General features: G+C 41.4%; 1 protein-coding gene across 1 annotated transcript in view; it reads right to left on the reverse strand.

Annotated features, from left to right (window-relative positions):
• The window catches only part of ERICH6 (glutamate rich 6), a 102,056-nt gene that overhangs the window by 67,833 nt on the left and 16,879 nt on the right, over window positions 1–17,344 (reverse strand). Inside the window, exons 3-7 of the mRNA XM_073625989.1 lie at window positions 12,419–12,507; window positions 11,366–11,452; window positions 10,188–10,246; window positions 9,987–10,112; window positions 7,081–7,182 (exon numbers count right to left, since the gene is read on the reverse strand). Of these exons, the coding sequence (XP_073482090.1) occupies window positions 7,081–7,182; window positions 9,987–10,112; window positions 10,188–10,246; window positions 11,366–11,452; window positions 12,419–12,507 (463 nt within the window). The remainder of the gene's footprint in view (window positions 1–7,080; window positions 7,183–9,986; window positions 10,113–10,187; window positions 10,247–11,365; window positions 11,453–12,418; window positions 12,508–17,344) is intronic.

Below are 17,344 nucleotides of genomic sequence, written 5' to 3' on the forward strand. Positions count from 1 at the left end.
CAGAAGAACTGGAACACCGGGAGAAGAGGCCAGAAAGAGCGGAGAAGAACCAACCGGACGCCGGGAGAAGACGAACCGGAGGGCCCCCTGAAGCCGGAGGAAGACCCCCGAAGCCGGAGGAAGACCCCCCCGGAGCTGTTTAATAAATTATTTTAAAAACCTGTGTAGTGTGTTTTATTATTGACACTTTTTCCCTAGGTGAATGGGTAGGGGTACCATGTACCCCATACTCATTCACACAGGGTGGGGGGCCAGGATCTGGGGGCCCTCTTATTATAGGGGGCTCCCGGATTCCGATAAGCCCCCCGCCCGCAGACCCCGACAACCAACGGCCAGGGTTGTTGGGAAGAGGCTCTTGTCCTCATCAACATGGGGACAAGGTTCTTTGGGGGAGGGGGCCCCGCAGAGTGCCCCCTCCCCCAAAGAACCCACCCCCCATGTTGAGGGCATGCGGCCTGGTACGGTTCAGGAGGGGGGGCGCTCATCCTCACCCCCTTTCCTGACCGGCCGGGCTGTGTGCTCGGATCGGGGTCTGGTATGGATTCTAGGTGGGACCCCACGCTGTTTTTTTGGCGTAGGGGTTCCCTTTAAAATCCATACCAGACCTAAGGGCCTGGTATGCCCCGCGCTCGCCGCAATAGGAAAATTTGTTTCCGACGGAAAGATTTAAAACATGTTTCAAATCTAGGTCCGGCGGACTTTTGGGAGAAAGTCCGCCAGAAAAGTCCGCCGGAGCCTACACACGGTCGGATTGTTTGCCAGACTCTGGTCCGCCGGACCAAGTATGCCGGAAAGTCCTCTCGTGTGTACGCGGCATTACTAAACCCAGGGCCCTACATTCACTATATCTGGTCTCCCATAGTAAAAACAATATATAAATGCAGTAACACTACTAAGTCCTGAACGAAAGGGAATACTATTTTAGCATCACATCCCAGTATTAAATATAGAGAACATAAATCCTGTATAATAATAATAATAGAACATAATAAAAAAATGGAGACTTTAAAGGTGCAAGTAGACACAATTATATTCTAAAAATATTATTTATTTTATATCAATAAAATCCATTTTGTAAATGCGGAAAGTTTCTCCCCTCCACAGTCCTACAAATAAAAGTAAAAATCGTTTCCCGTATTGAACAATAATCCAAATATCTGGGCCTTTTTACGACAGGTTATTGTGAAATTAAGGACACAAACTGGCATAAGAAAGGACAAAAAAAACTTAAAGCGGAACTTCAGTAATTCTTTCATATTTCCATCTATTAAATCTTCTGCCCTTATTGTTTTAACTTTGGATAGTAAAACATTTTTTTTCTACCAGTAAATACCTTATATAGCCCAATTCCTGTTTCTTGTCTGGTAAAAAGCCTAGGCTTATGACATCATGCACAGCTCTCTCTCTCACTCTTGGGAGAGTTTGCTAGGAAAGGAGGGGGGATGAGTCATAAGAGGGCCAATGAGGGGCACCGTGTCGGAATTGACACACGGAGCTGTGACTCGGCTCCAGTGCCCCCATAGCAAGCTGTTGACTGTGGGGGACATTCAATAGGAGGAAGGAGCCAGGAGCAGCAAAGAGGGACCCAAGAAGAGGAGTATTGGGGCTGCTCTGTGCAATACCAACTGAACAGAGGAGGTAAGTATAACATGTTTGTTATTTAAAAAAAAAAATGAGACTTTACAATCATTTTAAAGCAGAACTTCAGTAATTTTTTCATCTTTTCATCTATTAAATCTTCTGCCCTTGTTGTTTTAACTTTGGATAGTAAAACATTTTTTTCTGCCAGTAAATACCTTATACAGCCCACTTCCTATTTCTTGTCTGGTAAAAACCCTAGGCTTATGACATCATGCACAGCTCTCTCTCATTCTCATTCTCGTGAGAGTTTGCCAAGAAGGGAGGGGGATGAGTCATAAGAGGGCCCATGAGAGCTGCAGAGCTGGAGGTGTGCCTGAGTGTGTCTGTGTAAATCCAGGAAGTGAACAGGCAGCAGCTTCAGCTGCCCACAGTTAAAATGGTTGCAGCCAGACTTAGTGGAGGAAGATTTCTGCAGCATATTTGCAAGTACAGAATCACAGTATATATATAATAATATGCAAAGTGGTTGGAGGGAAGCTTCAGAATGGCAAAGATGTTTTTATTACAAATTATGTGAGCAGACTGCAGTTCCTCTAACAAGTTTACAATTTGAAGCCTTAAAGCGTTTGTTAACCCAAAAAAAAAAATCATATCCTGGTCCCTAAAGGCAGATTACATAGCACAGCGCTTGTGCTATGTAATTTGCCCCCACTAAACTGTAAAAAAAAACTCTAAACCTACCAATTCTTGTATGCCCTCTCTAATCAGACCACGATAACCAGGGCAGCTCACCCTGATAACTGTGGTCAAAATGCTTCCCTCAGTGATAGGCTGCTGTCCCCTCTACCGATTTTTAGCTGTCTTCAGGCCGGTCACGTGACTTGCGGTCGCTTTACAGCTATGAGACTCTAAAAGAGGGACTGGCATAGACTTTTACAAATGGGTTCACAAACCCTTTAACAAAATTACAAAATACTCCAAATATCACAATAAAACCCGCAGACAAGGGGGGTAATTTGGTAATTATAAATTATTTGGATTATAAATACATGTGTTTGTCAATATTAAACAATAGAGAATGGTATAGACCGATCTCAATCACATGCTTGGAACATTATTATGCTGAGTACAGACGAATTATTAATGAAACCTACTGGCAACATGTTATTGACAAAACCACATGGCAGTTTCTTAATGTAAAAAAACGAAGGTGCCCACAATGTATGCCCTACCGAAAATCCACAAAAATGCCAAAAATCCCCCACGCTGTCCAGTAGTTTCAGAATCTCCCCCAATATGCAAGGCTTGTAGCCATTGATGTAGAATGTCTTTAGAATTCTATTCCTCATAGCAAGGGTATAGAAATACTGATGAATCAGCTTTCTGAAAGGGGCCAAACAGCTAAAAATTACAACCAATTTGTGACAAAATTGTTGAAGTTTATATTGACCAGAAATGTGTTTATGTTTGGCCGTTCCCACTACCTCCAGATACAGAGTGTGGCTATGGGGACACGATGTGCCCCCTCATATGCCAACCTGTATCTGGGGATGGGGGGTGGGAACGCTAACTGTTTTCTCGTGAAGATATAACTGGTTGTTTGAAGCACATCAACTCAAGGCATCGCTATATAGATGACGTGCTGTACCCAAGATCAATTACCAGAATTTATGGGAATTTTAGATCAGAATGAGTTTAACTTACGGTTCACAATGGAATATAATCAATCTTCAATTACGTTCCTGTATGTTACTTTTTTTGTGAATGCAGACAATACACTAGGATTCTCCCTTTATCGAAAACCTACAGCGGGAAACACTATCCTTCATGCCTCAAGTTCACATGCGGAGTCACTCATTTCCAGTATCCCCTATTCACAGTATCTTCGGATAAGGAGAAACTGCACTAGAGATGATGACTTCGAACGTGAGGCAAAAAAATTGCAAACAAGACTACATCAGCGAGGATATAGTTCAGCATGTCTGAGAAAAGCATATAATTGAGCCAAAAACCATAAGAGAAAAACCAACTAATATTTGGCGCATGTAAAAAAGTACAAAAACAACCAGTTTGATTAAAACCTAAATATACCCAACACGTGTCTGTTCACCAGACCCCAGGAACGAACCTGCAGCCGCACACGTGTGAACCCGGACTAAGGCTGTTAATCATACCTGACCCGAGACAAGCAGAGAATCTGTCATTTCTAACTCCTGGTTCTGGAAATCTTAGTTTCTTGGTTGCCATAGTAATGCAATGAGTTATAAATTTGATTAACTGACATGGAATAAATATGCTTCTACGAAATTCAGATTTTACTGACTTTACTTTTCTTATGTGCATACTTGTTCTGGGTCAGTGACCCAAAGTATTTCAGTAGATGTAAATCCTACTGAAAACAAACAAATAAGTGACAGCTCACCAGGATATCGATTTGACTTTACTGAATCATAAAACTGGGTACACAGGAAAAAAGATCTCTTATGCATTTCATGCACATCAGCACAAACGGTCCTCCTGAGTTACTATTTATATAATCCATGCTTCTCCTCACATCCAGGGAGCGACCTGCTATTCATCAAGGAAGCACGATCTCATATACCACATAATAATAAAATGGAACAACATACAATTATAAAAACAGTATAATCACTATAACATTTCTATGCTATGAAATAGACTGCTATACACATTATACTGTAAGTCATTCAATGCAAACAGACAAAATGAACAATAATGAACCTGGACCCTTGCAGACATTGAATTAAACCCACTACCCGAAGCATATGCAATGGTAGTCTCATAGACAACAATCCAGTAACATAATATCAAGAAACATAGTAACAAAGAGGCCACACATACTTTCACTAAAAAATAACAGTTTAGCAACATTATAGCAATGCTTGTGTAGCGGGCACCTACTTTTAGGTAAGTGACCTTTCTTGTTAGCTTTCTATGACAGGTAAATTTATACAGGCTGATGCTATTACAGCAGGCCTGTTTTGTTAATTTCTATATTTGAGTGACAGGTGTTTATGTGTTGGTCTCGGCCAATCATTAATTTGCTTGGTAATCCCGGGACTCTCATATAAAAGCGGGGTCACATGGTGCCTGGGAGAGTTTGAGTCCAGTCCTGCTGAGGAGCGAGAGAGCCAGCCTGGTTCCCGGAGGGGAAGTTGGAGGTTTTCTCCTCCGGGGAGCCAACGGAGTTTCACCTTAGCGAGAAGGGTGGAGATCCGATCCTCATGGAGGACAGAGGACTTCTTGCCGCGTGTAGTTGTGGATGTCATAGGCTGCCCCTGCGGGGAGGGAAGCGGGCCACAAAGAGGTAGAGAAACTATGAATCATTGCAGTTGAAGTAGCAACAAAGCGGAAGGAAATTGGGCTATTGATCGTTTATGAGTGGCACATGGACTATTGAGTGAAAGCCCAAGGGAAGGGTACTGCCGGAGACTGAGGGTTGTTGGTGCACAAGTCAGTGAGATGGGCAGTAATGGCCTATTTCTTTGAGTTCAGCATTGCCCACGGGATTCCAATCAGTCAAGCGGGAGGAGTTATGCAGAGTGGCTCTCCTTTAGCTTCATTTGGAAGTACCATGCCGGTGGGAAGTAGTGGTAAAGAGGTAGCGGTGAAGCTGCAAGTACACATATAGAGATATGGATCGTTCCTTTTAAAGTTATCCAGATGAAGAAGTTATTCAGAGTGACTCTTTTTCAACTAATTCTGTATCAAATCTACTTCCATCGTCCCTGATTGAAGAGATCGTTTAAAATGATCTCCTGATTATCTGCAATTGTTCATAGATTTTCCTGTAAGAATCATTGAAAGATGACAATGTAACAACAGAGCATCTCAAAGGAAGTCCTTCTCCCATCCCCGTTTATGTTGATAAATAAAGCATTAAGAAATAGCATTAAGGACTGTGTACATCGCTGCGTCATCCACGGCTAGTGGGCGCACGCACGCACGCCCACCGCGGGAGCATGCCCACGGGTCCCGTAGACTCGATGTCCACCGGTAGCCTGCGATCGTGGCACGAAGAGGCAGAATGGGGAGATGCTCAAATACAGGTGTTCAAATACAACCAAAAGAAAACTCTATTTGTGGGAAGAAAAGGACGTCAATTTTGTTTGGGTACAATGTCGCACGCGCAATTATCAGATAAAGCGACGCAGTGCCGAATCACAAAAAAGGGCTTGGTCAGGAAGGGGGTAAATCCTTCTGGGGCTGAAGTGGTTAACGTAAACTGTTGAACAAGACAATTCGGTTTGTTGCAGTTTGGCTGGTAAGTTGAGCTGGGAATTTTCTTTGTTGTTGCATTTTATGCACATAGGCACTTGATCACAGTATAATTCCTTCAAGTTTGAGTTACAATTTAACCTCTTGCTGATTGCCTTAAGTACACTTACTCTGGGGCGGTGGCTCCTGTGCGTAGAATCACGTGCAGGTACGCGAACCTGCATTTCTGGGTCTGGGGAGCTGGTGACTGGCTCCCGCTGTGATTGGACACAGCAGGAGCCATTCAGCGGGTCTGGCGGACGTGATGTCCGCTGGGATCCGCCGATTGTTCGAGGCACAGGTGGAACGGCGATCTGCCTATGTAAACAAGGCAGATTGTCGTTCTGTGACAAGGGAAAGCAGTGATCTTGTGTTTCTGCTAAGCAGAAACATGGATCTCTGCCTTCCCACAGTACAAGCACAGTACAAGCACCCAGTTAAGGAAGTTAAAGAACACAGTTAACCCTTTGATCGCCACTGATGTTAACCCCTTCCCAGCCAGTGTCATTAGTACAGTGACAGTGCATTTTTTTTAGCATTGATCACTGTATTACTGTCACTGGTTCCAAAAAAAGTGTCAAAAGTGTCAGTTAGTGTCTGATTTACCCACTTCAATATCGCAGCAATGCTATAAGTCGCTGATTGCCAACATTACTAGTAAAAAAAAAAAAAAATCCATAAATACATCCCATCGCTTGTAGATGCTATAACTTTTGCACAAAGCAATCAATATACGCTTAATGGGATTTTTTTTTACCAAAAACATGTAGCAGAATACATATTGGCCCAAATTGATGAATACATTTAATTTTTTTTTCAATTTTATTGAATATGTTTTATAGCAGAAAGTAAACAATATTGTTTTTTTTTTCAAAATTGTCTGTATTTTTTCGTTTTTAGCGCAAAAAATAAAAACCGAGGTGATCAAATACCACCAAAAGGAAGCTCTATTTGTGGGAAAAAAAAAGGACACAACTTATATTTGGGTAGAGCGTTGCACGCCCGCACAATTGTCAGTTAAAGTAACGCAGTGCCGTACGGCAAAAAATGACCTGGTCATGGCACAGAAAGAGTTGTTCTTCTCTTCAGAGGATCTCGGCACAGGAATAGTGAGTATGAAAACAAGGAGTTAAATATACACGAGTGAGGGTTTGTGTTAGTGTTAGGGTTAGAGACAGGGTTAGTGTCAGTGTTTGTGTAGTGGAAGGTATCATAAAATACCTCTTCGGAGAAGTCCTGGTACAGGGTAGATTCTACAGGAAATGGCTTCAATGAATTTCTGCAAAATTTGCACAGTTCTTTCCCAGACCTCTCCTTTAGAATCTAAGTCAGTAGACAAACATATCCTATAATTAATACATTGATAAATTGATGCATTAAGATACAGAAACAGTTAGAAATGTACCAACATTGATAGGCACTCTGATAATCACTACCTTTAGAGCATCTGCCACTGTTGTAATATTGTTATATAATGCTTTGCTAGTTTTTTCAGCTCAGTTTTTGTATAACAAGGAAAAACATTGATTTTTAATAGCTTCCCAAACAGAAAGGGATACTGCATGCTGAATTTGGATGCTGTAGTATGTACACTGGATATGTTCACTGTGAGAAAGTACAGCTAGAAGCAAGCATGTGATCTCAACTCCCTGGAATGTATGATATGCATTCTAACTTTGTCAAAGAACTTGCACAACGTGTAGAAAGGGGAAACAGAAACGATATCCATGTAGTAATACTGTGTAAAGTGAATATATTAAAAACTGTCTGAAATTCTTTAAAAGTAAATCTGTTGTGAGGCCTGTGCTATGTGAAAACATTATCTTAAAGAACAATTTATTAAATCCTTGCTTTGGAATTTTATCCCAATTGTTTGCCATGTCTAGATAAATTATTAAACAGATGTCTCAGTAGAGAACTGGCCCAGAAACTTGTAGTGGAATAGGGCTTTGGGTAGAACTATAGGCAAAACTTTTTTTTTCAGTTTGGTTAGAGCAAAGGAGGGTTATAACCCCTGTCAATTTTTTTTTTCTCCATCTGTTTCCCATTGGGGAGATTTCTCTTTAATTCCTTTCCTGTAGCCAAATAGGAAGTGAAAGGAAATCCCTGAAAATTAAGGGAATTCCTTGGGGACCCCCAGGTCACCAGAACTAGTGTCCCTAGAGAACTAGAGTGGAAGATTTCCCCTCTATTACTTTTCTAGGGACAACCCAAAATTTGGGATTTTCTTTTACTTTCACTTTCAATAATAATGGTAAACAGGCCAAATAGAGAGGATGAATCTTCTTAATAGGGGCACAGACAGCAATAAAAATCTGACAGGTGTTCTAATCCCTCTGCACTCTACCCAACACTAAAAAAAAAGTTTTGCTTTTAGTTACTGTATATTTTAAGATTCAAAATTAGGAGCAATCTGTCAACTTGGGTAACCTCACAAGTTCTCAGATTAGTCTAGGAAATGTAGAAAGGATGAGAGTGCAACGGCACTAGTGTGAATCCAGTTGATCTTTATTGTAAGTGATGAGATGACGTGATTCTGTTCTCTTACTGGTTCTCTTATGTATAATAAAAATCAACTGAACTTGCACTAGCGCTGTGGCACTCTCATACTGTACATTTCTTAGATAAATCATTATACAAATGAACCTACAAAGGATTACCTTTTCTGTATTCTGAGGTCCCCAGTGCTCCTGGGCCAGATCAGATCTACAGCTCACAGAATATTGGATCTAATCAGCAAGCTGTAGATAACGACAATTAACAAACAAATGCAGAGCAGCGCAGGGAAGCTGCTGTTGTACCAAGCCTTTTCCCCCGATCCCCGCTCTCCCTCTTCTTGTCCCACCCAGGTGATATCACATAGCCCGGGACAGACAGACAGAAAAGGAGGACCTATGGGGAACAGAGCAGTAATTAATAGAATGCTTTCATGCACCGCTCTGCAAATCCATAACACAGGGTTTCACAAATGGGGTCCCACTGCAAATCAATATTTTGGTGGATGTATATCCATTGTTTTCAATATGCACTGACAGTGTGCATTGATACCTGATGCCTCCTCTGTAGTTTCGGCTCCTGTGAACTCAGAGGGCAGCATTGAGAGCAGTGCACACGTTACTGGATCAGGAGGTGACATCCTGTGTATAGCAGTGATGAATGCAGACTGTGGAGGGAGGAAGCAGACAGTGGGAGTACGTGGATGAATGTAGCAGGAGGTGAAATCCAGTGTATGGCAGCGTGAATGCAGAATGCAGTGAGGGGGAGCAGAGCGCAGGTGTATGTGCCTGGATGAGACTGAATGTAGCAGGAGGTGAGATCATAATAGCTTTATGTACAGTTATGGAATAATATAAAGCTTTTATGATTGCACCTCCTGATACATTCAGTCCCATCCAGCTGTGTGCTCCCCCACTCTGAAGTCTGTATCACTGGTGCCATACACTGGATGTCACCTCCTGCTTTAGCCATGTTCTCCCTCTCTCTCTCTGCCATCTCCACCCCTCCTCCCCCACACTGCATCACACCACTGCTATACACAGACCCGTCAGGGGATATCACCTCCTGATTCGGCCATTGGCTCACGCTTTGTGCTCCCTCCCACAGCCTGGGATCAGCGCTGCCATAGGAAGTCACCTCCCTCTTCAGCTCCCTCTCTCTGCACTACTCCAGATGTCTCCCCCTGAGTTCACTGGAGCCAGAACTACAGTGGCGGCATCGGGTATCAATGCTCACTGGAAAGGAAGCCTGTGGAAGGGAATTCCACAGCTTTGCCTCTGTTAAACTCCCTTCAGCAAAGAAGTTTTATCCCTATTGTGGGGTCACCAGTACGGTATTTATAAATCCTGAGCGCCAGGAGTGGAGCTTATACAGGTACAATCGTGCAGTTTTTTTTACAGAACACAGGCACAGGGACCATTATTATAATGGTGCAGAGAGGATTTCAGCATTTAACAAAAGTGGGTTAACAACCAGTTTAATTGAACAAGCTGAAGTTAGAAGCTGATTGGCTACCATGAACAGCTACACTAGATTATGAGTGCTCCAGTTTTATTAAATCTCCCCCTAACTCATTATATATACGGCAGTGTTCAACACAAAAGAGAACTGGCACATTTGAAGAAACTGACCTTCATCATAGCTAGAATCCGATCATTTTCAGAAGACTCTCGTTTGTATGCCAGTATAGTCGGAGGTCCAACATTAGGCAACATATTCAAATGTTTCTCGAAGCATGTATTGTATTTAAAACTGAACTGTAGAAAGACAAAATGTAATTATTTCTGACCAACTAATGTGATACCTAAAAGAAGCGAATAAAACCAGTTTACCTCCATGTCACACAGAACGCTAAGGTCGCTCAGGTCTTCAGATAATGAAGAGTATAAATCTGCAAACAACACAGGGTATTACTGCTTTCAGTTTAACATCAATTTATTAAGCTTCTCTCTATGGAACACTGGGAAAGAGACTTTAACATCACTTGGAAACTGCAAGAGTGGCAAGATATAGCTAATAATCTTTCTACGATTTCTAATAACACAGCTCTGCTGAAATCTAATTATAAAACCCTAATTAGATGGTCTATTAGGATAGCAAAGATGAGCTCACAGGCTTCTTCCCGTCGTTTCAGAATATGCAGCCAAGTAGGCACCATGCCTCATATGTAATGGCAGTGCCCTAAGGAAACTAGACTTTGGAATAGAACATTTAATCACATTCACTCAGATGTGAATGTTACCAGAACTCCAGGGATTACTCTCTCAAAAACTGGATAATGAATTCCCTAATAAAACTAACTCTTTGATTTCATATACCACATATGATTCTAACTGCTAGGATAGCTTTTGAGCAATGCTAGAACCAATCCATCATAAAGTTTGACTATGTTAAACAAAAATTAGATCATGATTATTGGTAAATTAACCTGCACCCTCCACATTAACCAGACTAAGATTGTCAGGACGTGACAACCATGGATATAATATATGTCAGCGGATGAGTGAGGTTTTGGAGGCGTTACCATTGACTGACTTCAAAATTCTTCTTTCCTTGTTTCTTTCTTCCCTTTATTATTATTCACTGATTAGGCTGAGATGCTCCCTGTTTTTTTCTACGATATTCCTCATTTTTCTATCCATAGTTCATAAGAGTATTAACTAATACTTGTCTATGATGTCTCACCTTCCTCCTCAAGTTGATGAGATAAATATACTGACTGAGGGTTAATAAGTTAATAACAATCACTTACATAAGGCTATTCTTTTCTACATTTATCTTTGCCATGAGATAAGACAACCCTTGTCATTGCTTAGATTGCTACAACATATGCTTTTAAAAGCCATTTTGTATTGATTTTTGTCCTGTTTGTAGTTTGGATACCCTGCTTACGGTATGGTGCCTGTATACTCTTTTTCTCTTAGTCTATTGCACTATATGTGTTCTTCAAAAAACAGAAATTAATATATACTGTGTGTGTATATATATATATATTCTATTCATTGCTTACCTTCTTCCTGGTAAATAAGATCAGGTAGCTCTTCTCCAGAAGGACTAGCACTTTGTAGGGTTTGAGCCTCTGAACATACAGAATTTCCTGCAAATATATTACCAATGCGCAATTAATACTCTATGTCAGCCTTTTTCAACCAGGGTGCCCAGGCACCCAGGGGTGCCTTGAGGTCTCTTCAGGGGTGCCTTAACAAAATGCCTAAAAATTGCCCAAAAATTGTATACAAGCCAGCAGGTAGATGAAGCCTGCTATTCAGTTATCAAAGCCGCAGATTTTCAATGTGAACTATTAGGACCTTCTAGCTGACGACCTCCTATCAACCAATGACATCATCAGTTGAAAAGGTGGATGTCAGTCACCTGCATAGCATCCTTGTTTGACCCTCTCTTTCCTCTCTCTATCAGATTTGGGGTCACATCAGCTGAGTAATGGAGAAAAACTGAATGAGAAGAGAAACATCGGAATACTAGTCAGTACCAGTTTGCAAAAGTGTATTTACTTTGAAAGAATAAATCATCCCTAACACTGGATTTCCAACATGTGTGGATGTTACTGCATTTATTAGAATAGTTTTTACATTTTAGAATGGGGTGCCTTAAGACTGTCCATAATTTTAAAGGGTGCCTCAAAACTGTCCATAATTTTGGAGGGTGCCTCAAGACTGTCCAAAATTTTGGAGGGTGCCTCAAGACTGTCCATTATTTTGGAGGGTGCCTCAAGACTGTCCATAATTTTGGAGGGTGCCTCAAGACTGTCCATAATTTTGGAGGGTGCCTCAAGACTGTCCATAATTTTGGAGGGTGCCTCAAGACTGTCCATAATTTTGGAGTGTGCCTCAAGACTGTCCATAATTTTGGAGGGTGCCTCAAGACTGTCCATAATTGTAAAGGGTGCCTTGACTGAAAAAAAAGGTTGCGAAACACTGCTCTATGTGGCCTAAAGCATGCACAAAGTGAAAATACAAGGACAATTAGTAGATACAGGCCATATGTCAATGTCAATCAAAATCTAAAAACAAATAAAAAACAAAACAAAAAAAAAAAAACATACCACGTTTGTGAAAGTTGTGCTCATTTAGCCAGCTTGTTTCAGTTTGAAGAGAGACCGAGATTCCCAAAGACGGATCCATGCTGCCTGTCCTAAGTTCAGACAAAATATACAGTAAATGAGAACAACAAAAACTGCAACAACAGCAAAATCTATGACAAAATTTATTAGAAGGTTATGGATAGAACATTAAAGCAACCGTTTCCTTTGGCTTATCTTCACAGAAACATGATGACATGCATGAAGTATTTAGCTTAAAAACAATTGACTAGTACATAACCTGTGAATGGAAATTCAAATTCTATTTTAGTCTGTCTGTTTGCCACTGGGTGCTGCCCTATTGCCTGTCACACAGCATTGAGAAGGTGAAAACGAAGGGGTTGATTTACTGAAGACAAATTGGCTGTTCACTTTCTAAGGGAAGTTGCGCTTTGCAAGGGAATTTGCTAATTCAGTTAGTGAATGAGGTGAAGCTCTGCTAACTTCCATCATCCAATCAATCAATGTGCAAGCAAAAATGCTGTGTTTTTAATATTTGTTTTTAATATGTGTGTGTTTTTAATATTTTCTTCACACACATTCCGTTGCAAGAGTCATCTTCCTTTGCAAACTGAACAGCCTACTTTGCTTCAATAAATCAAGCCTAAACTGTCAAACACAGATCACACATTGCACCCTGCGCATGTCAATTTTCAGGCAGAGTGGTTAGAGATAAAGATGAGGAGTTAGTTGTTGACTTTGACAAAAAGTTTAAACTTGCTTATCACTAAGAGAATTGTCTTGTCTCTTAAAGGTGGCCATAGATGGCCTGAAAGTTTGATCCATGAGTGGCCACTGCCGGTCATGGGACAGCAGACGGCAGAATTTAACACAGAAAGGAAAACACTACACACCTTTATTGTTGGATAAGTATGGTCGCGGCCTTTATTATTATTGGCTTTAACAATAAATGAATAAATAAATAGCTGTAAAATTTCTTTTAAACACCTGCCATCAGCTCAGCCACTACGGCTCCAGCTGGAATACATACCAATGGGGGTAAAATCACCCAAAACATCAAAACATTCTTCAACTGGAAATCACTCACATAAGTTAAACTTTAAGAGTAGTCAGTAAAAAAACCTAGGCTCAAAAAAGCTGCCCCCCTTAACAAAGGTGACACTGCCACATAATAATTAGCTGCGATGGATAGGGAGGGATTGAACACCACAGCTTGTGCTTACTGGGGCCACTGAACCTCAGGGGCTCGGAACCCCTTTTTTATTTCAAATTCTTCCCGCTCTTTTTCCAAACTGCCTGGATTCTAGATCACCTGACCTACATAGGAAAAGATGACCAATAGAGCACCTTCCCTCTCTTTTCTCAAACTGCCTGGATACTAGGGGACCTGACCTATACAAGGGGAGGTGACCAATAGCACACCTTCCGGCACTTTCTAAGTTAAGGGGATACTTGAAACTCCGCTGCCGCAATCCCATGGGGGGGGAGGTGGAAACTGTTTTCCCCCCCTTTCCTGTTCAATTTCTGTTGAATGAAACTGTTGGGAAAAAAAAAAAAACGCTCGATCAGTGGCTGCAGTGCTTATCTGTATTCTGTGATTTGTGTATTCTGTGACTACAATAGCCAATAGCACATTGCTTGTACATTTCACAGTGCTAGGATTTACAGCTCAGTCATGATCTGGTCTTCTCTAGATGGTCAGCACAAAATAGGGTGGTCTAATTCCAGGAAGTGTTTATTAGAACCATGAGGTTGAATTAGTAAAGGAAAATCCACTTTGCACAAGTGCACTGCAAGTACACTTGGAAGTGCAGCTGCTGTAGATCTGAGGGGGGACATGCAAGGAAAATAAAAAACAGCATTTTAGCTTGTAAATGATTGGATGATAAAATCAGCAGAGCTTCCCCTCATTTCAGATCTTCCCCTCAGATCTAAAGTGACTGCACTTCCAAGTGCACTTGCAGTGCACTTGTAGTGCAAAGTGGATTTGCCTTTAGTAAATCAATCCCAGTGTGTGATTCTTTAACTACATAAACATTTTCATTTGTTTTCATTTGGGGATGTTAAAGCGGAGTTCCACCCAAAAGTGGAACTTCCTCTCATTGTACTCCCCCCCTCTTGTGCCACATTTGGCACCTTTCGGGGGGGGGGGGGGGGGGGGCAGCATACCTGTCTTTCACAGGTATGCTTTCACCACTTCTGGGAGCCTCAGCCGTGGGTATTGACGTCAGGGCTCCCTCCTCCTCCCCCTGCTTCCGGGCCAGTAGGAGAGAGGAGAGGAGCAGAGCGCATGCGCAGTAGGGTTCCCGGCGTGTGCCCGAAAGGCTACACTGCCGGGTTCCCTTACTTGCAATGGAGGCGTCATGCACCCGACAGCTGATGGAAACATCAGCTGCGGTGTCGACATCGCTGGACTCCAGGACAGGTAAGTGTCCAATTATTACTGCAGCTGCTGGCTTTTAATTTTTGCAGCAGTGGGCTAAAGGTATAAAGGTAAATTTACATAAAGCAAACACCATTATTCTAGTTATGCATTCATAAACAAAATTAAATGTGTTTTTCCAAGAAACTGGCATAAGTACCTGAATGTGTCTTGATAATGTCTTGATAATGACCTTCTGTACTCCCCTGCACAGCAACCACCAGACTGGAAGAGGCGGTGCCAATACTCCCAAATGGGCTTTATTCCTTGACAGCAAGATTACATACATATGATCTAATTGTCATGCGCCCACTCCTTTATCATCCAGTCATGGGCTCATGTGTGCTCTGGGTAGCCTGTATTGCTTAACTTCAGTATAGTTTGCAAGAGGTCCACAACCTGGCTGTGCTGTCAGGCAGGATATATTTCTAATGCTCACATTTGAAGGTGCCCATAGATACTGCCAGATCATTGACTGATTTATTCCACTTTACCCTATGTTTATAGGCATCTTTAGGCCTGTTTGATTATACTAAAAAAGGCTTAGCAGTGACAGATAGAGGAAACAGAAGACACTAAGACATTACAGTCTTTCAATTTGTTAAATGTTTCTTGCTCATTGATTAGTACAGGTGCACACACCCAACTTTTTAACTAAAGAATTTTCTTATATATCCAATATATTTTTATTATACAGGATTTACACAGTGTTTTACAATATAAAATGGACACAGTACAGTTATAATACAATAAAATACAAGAGGGTTAAGAGGGTCCTACTCACAAGAGCTTACAATCTAAGAGATTATATAGATATATATAGAACCATTAGTAACCACTTTACACACCACACAGTAACTGCTTTACCCACCACACAGTTTGATCATTTTAACCATAACCATACTATTTTTATTTGCCCGTTATTTAATGAATAATAAACTATGACACAGTGGGGTTGGTTTACTAAAACTGGAGAGTGCAAAATCTGGTGCAGCTGTGCATGGTAGCCAATCAGCTTCTAACTTCAGTTTGTTCAATTAGGTTTTTACAAAAAAAAAATGGACGCTGAAATAACTATTTCAAACAAATCTTGAAATAAATATTACCTGGGTGGTGGCTATGGATCCCCTCTATTTATTCCATATACGTATTAACTTGTCTATTCCTATAGTTAGCTATTAAAACTCTGATAATGTTACTGTTGATAGTACAATGATATAAGGTTAGCTATGAAAATAAACACACTGCTTAGTAAAACAACGACTTATTTATTTCCCAAGAAAATAGGAAATGCTAACATCAATAAAAACATCAATAATACGTTACGTAAGGTTGTCCTCCAGATATTGTTTCGTCAGATGGGCTCAAAATGGCATAAGAGAGCCATGAGGCTAAGAGAAGCAAAAGAGAGCCAAGAGAGCGATTTCCCTTCGGTGAGCACTTTTCATTCGGACCCCCCCATACACCACACCCATCTAGTCTCCTATTAGGAAAGAGATAAGAATATCTGTCCATCCTCCAGGAAACATGCTGTGTTGTCTAGGGGCGGCTTGTGTCCATGAATCACAGATATCCGACCTGGGTCATCTTCAGTGACAGCTGGCCCTTTGATGTTATGTAACAGGACATTTGAATTTGCATCTCTTCAGGGTGTCTTCCTCTACCCCTATAACTCCATCAGGAGGCCTGCGATAAATTCCCATTCATGATTCCTTGTTAAGAACACCCGGCTGGGTCAACTTGCAACTTCCAACTTAGGCCACCTGGCTGTATCAACCAGGAAGTGAAACTCCAGAAATATTGCATTAAACCATGTTGGCTTCCAACAGACGCTGATTAGTTTCTATGCAGAGCTGTACCAGATTTTGCACTTTCCATTTTTAATAAATCAATCCCAGAGGTTCCAGTTACATATACAGTAAATACTCAATGGTAGACATGTAGCACAACAAGGTAATGCAAAACAGGAGCAGTGAGACAGATTATGAGACATAATTACTATAATTAGGCAGCTTCACTTAAAAATTCCTCCCTTAGCTGCTCTAAAATAGCACTGTAACAAATTAAAACCTACCCCTGAGACGAGGAGATATCAGCTACGATTAAGTCCCTCCCGGCCAACAAATCCCCTGGATCTGATGGCTTGCCAATTTTCTCCAATTCTTCTTCCACATATCACTGTTTACTTTATTTTAGGCTGATTCCCCTATTCCGAGAGATATGCAGGCCTCCTTCCTCACAGTGATTCCCAAACTGGGTAAAGACCATACACTGTGTTCTAACTACAGACTGATTGCACTACTAAACTCAGACCTTAAAATCTTTACTAAACTTTTGGGGAACAGACTGAACAAACTTCTGCCATCCCTAATTCATAAGGACCAGGTGGGGTTTCTTCCTTTCCATCAGGCGGGTGACAACACCAGGAAAGTCATCAACCTTATAGAGGTGGCAAACAGGAACCAGACAGAAGTGTTGCTTCTCAGTCTTGATGCAGAAAAAGTCTT

The sequence above is a fragment of the Aquarana catesbeiana genome, linkage group LG04, assembly GCF_042186555.1.
Source record: "Aquarana catesbeiana isolate 2022-GZ linkage group LG04, ASM4218655v1, whole genome shotgun sequence".
Lineage (NCBI taxonomy): Eukaryota > Metazoa > Chordata > Amphibia > Anura > Ranidae > Aquarana > Aquarana catesbeiana.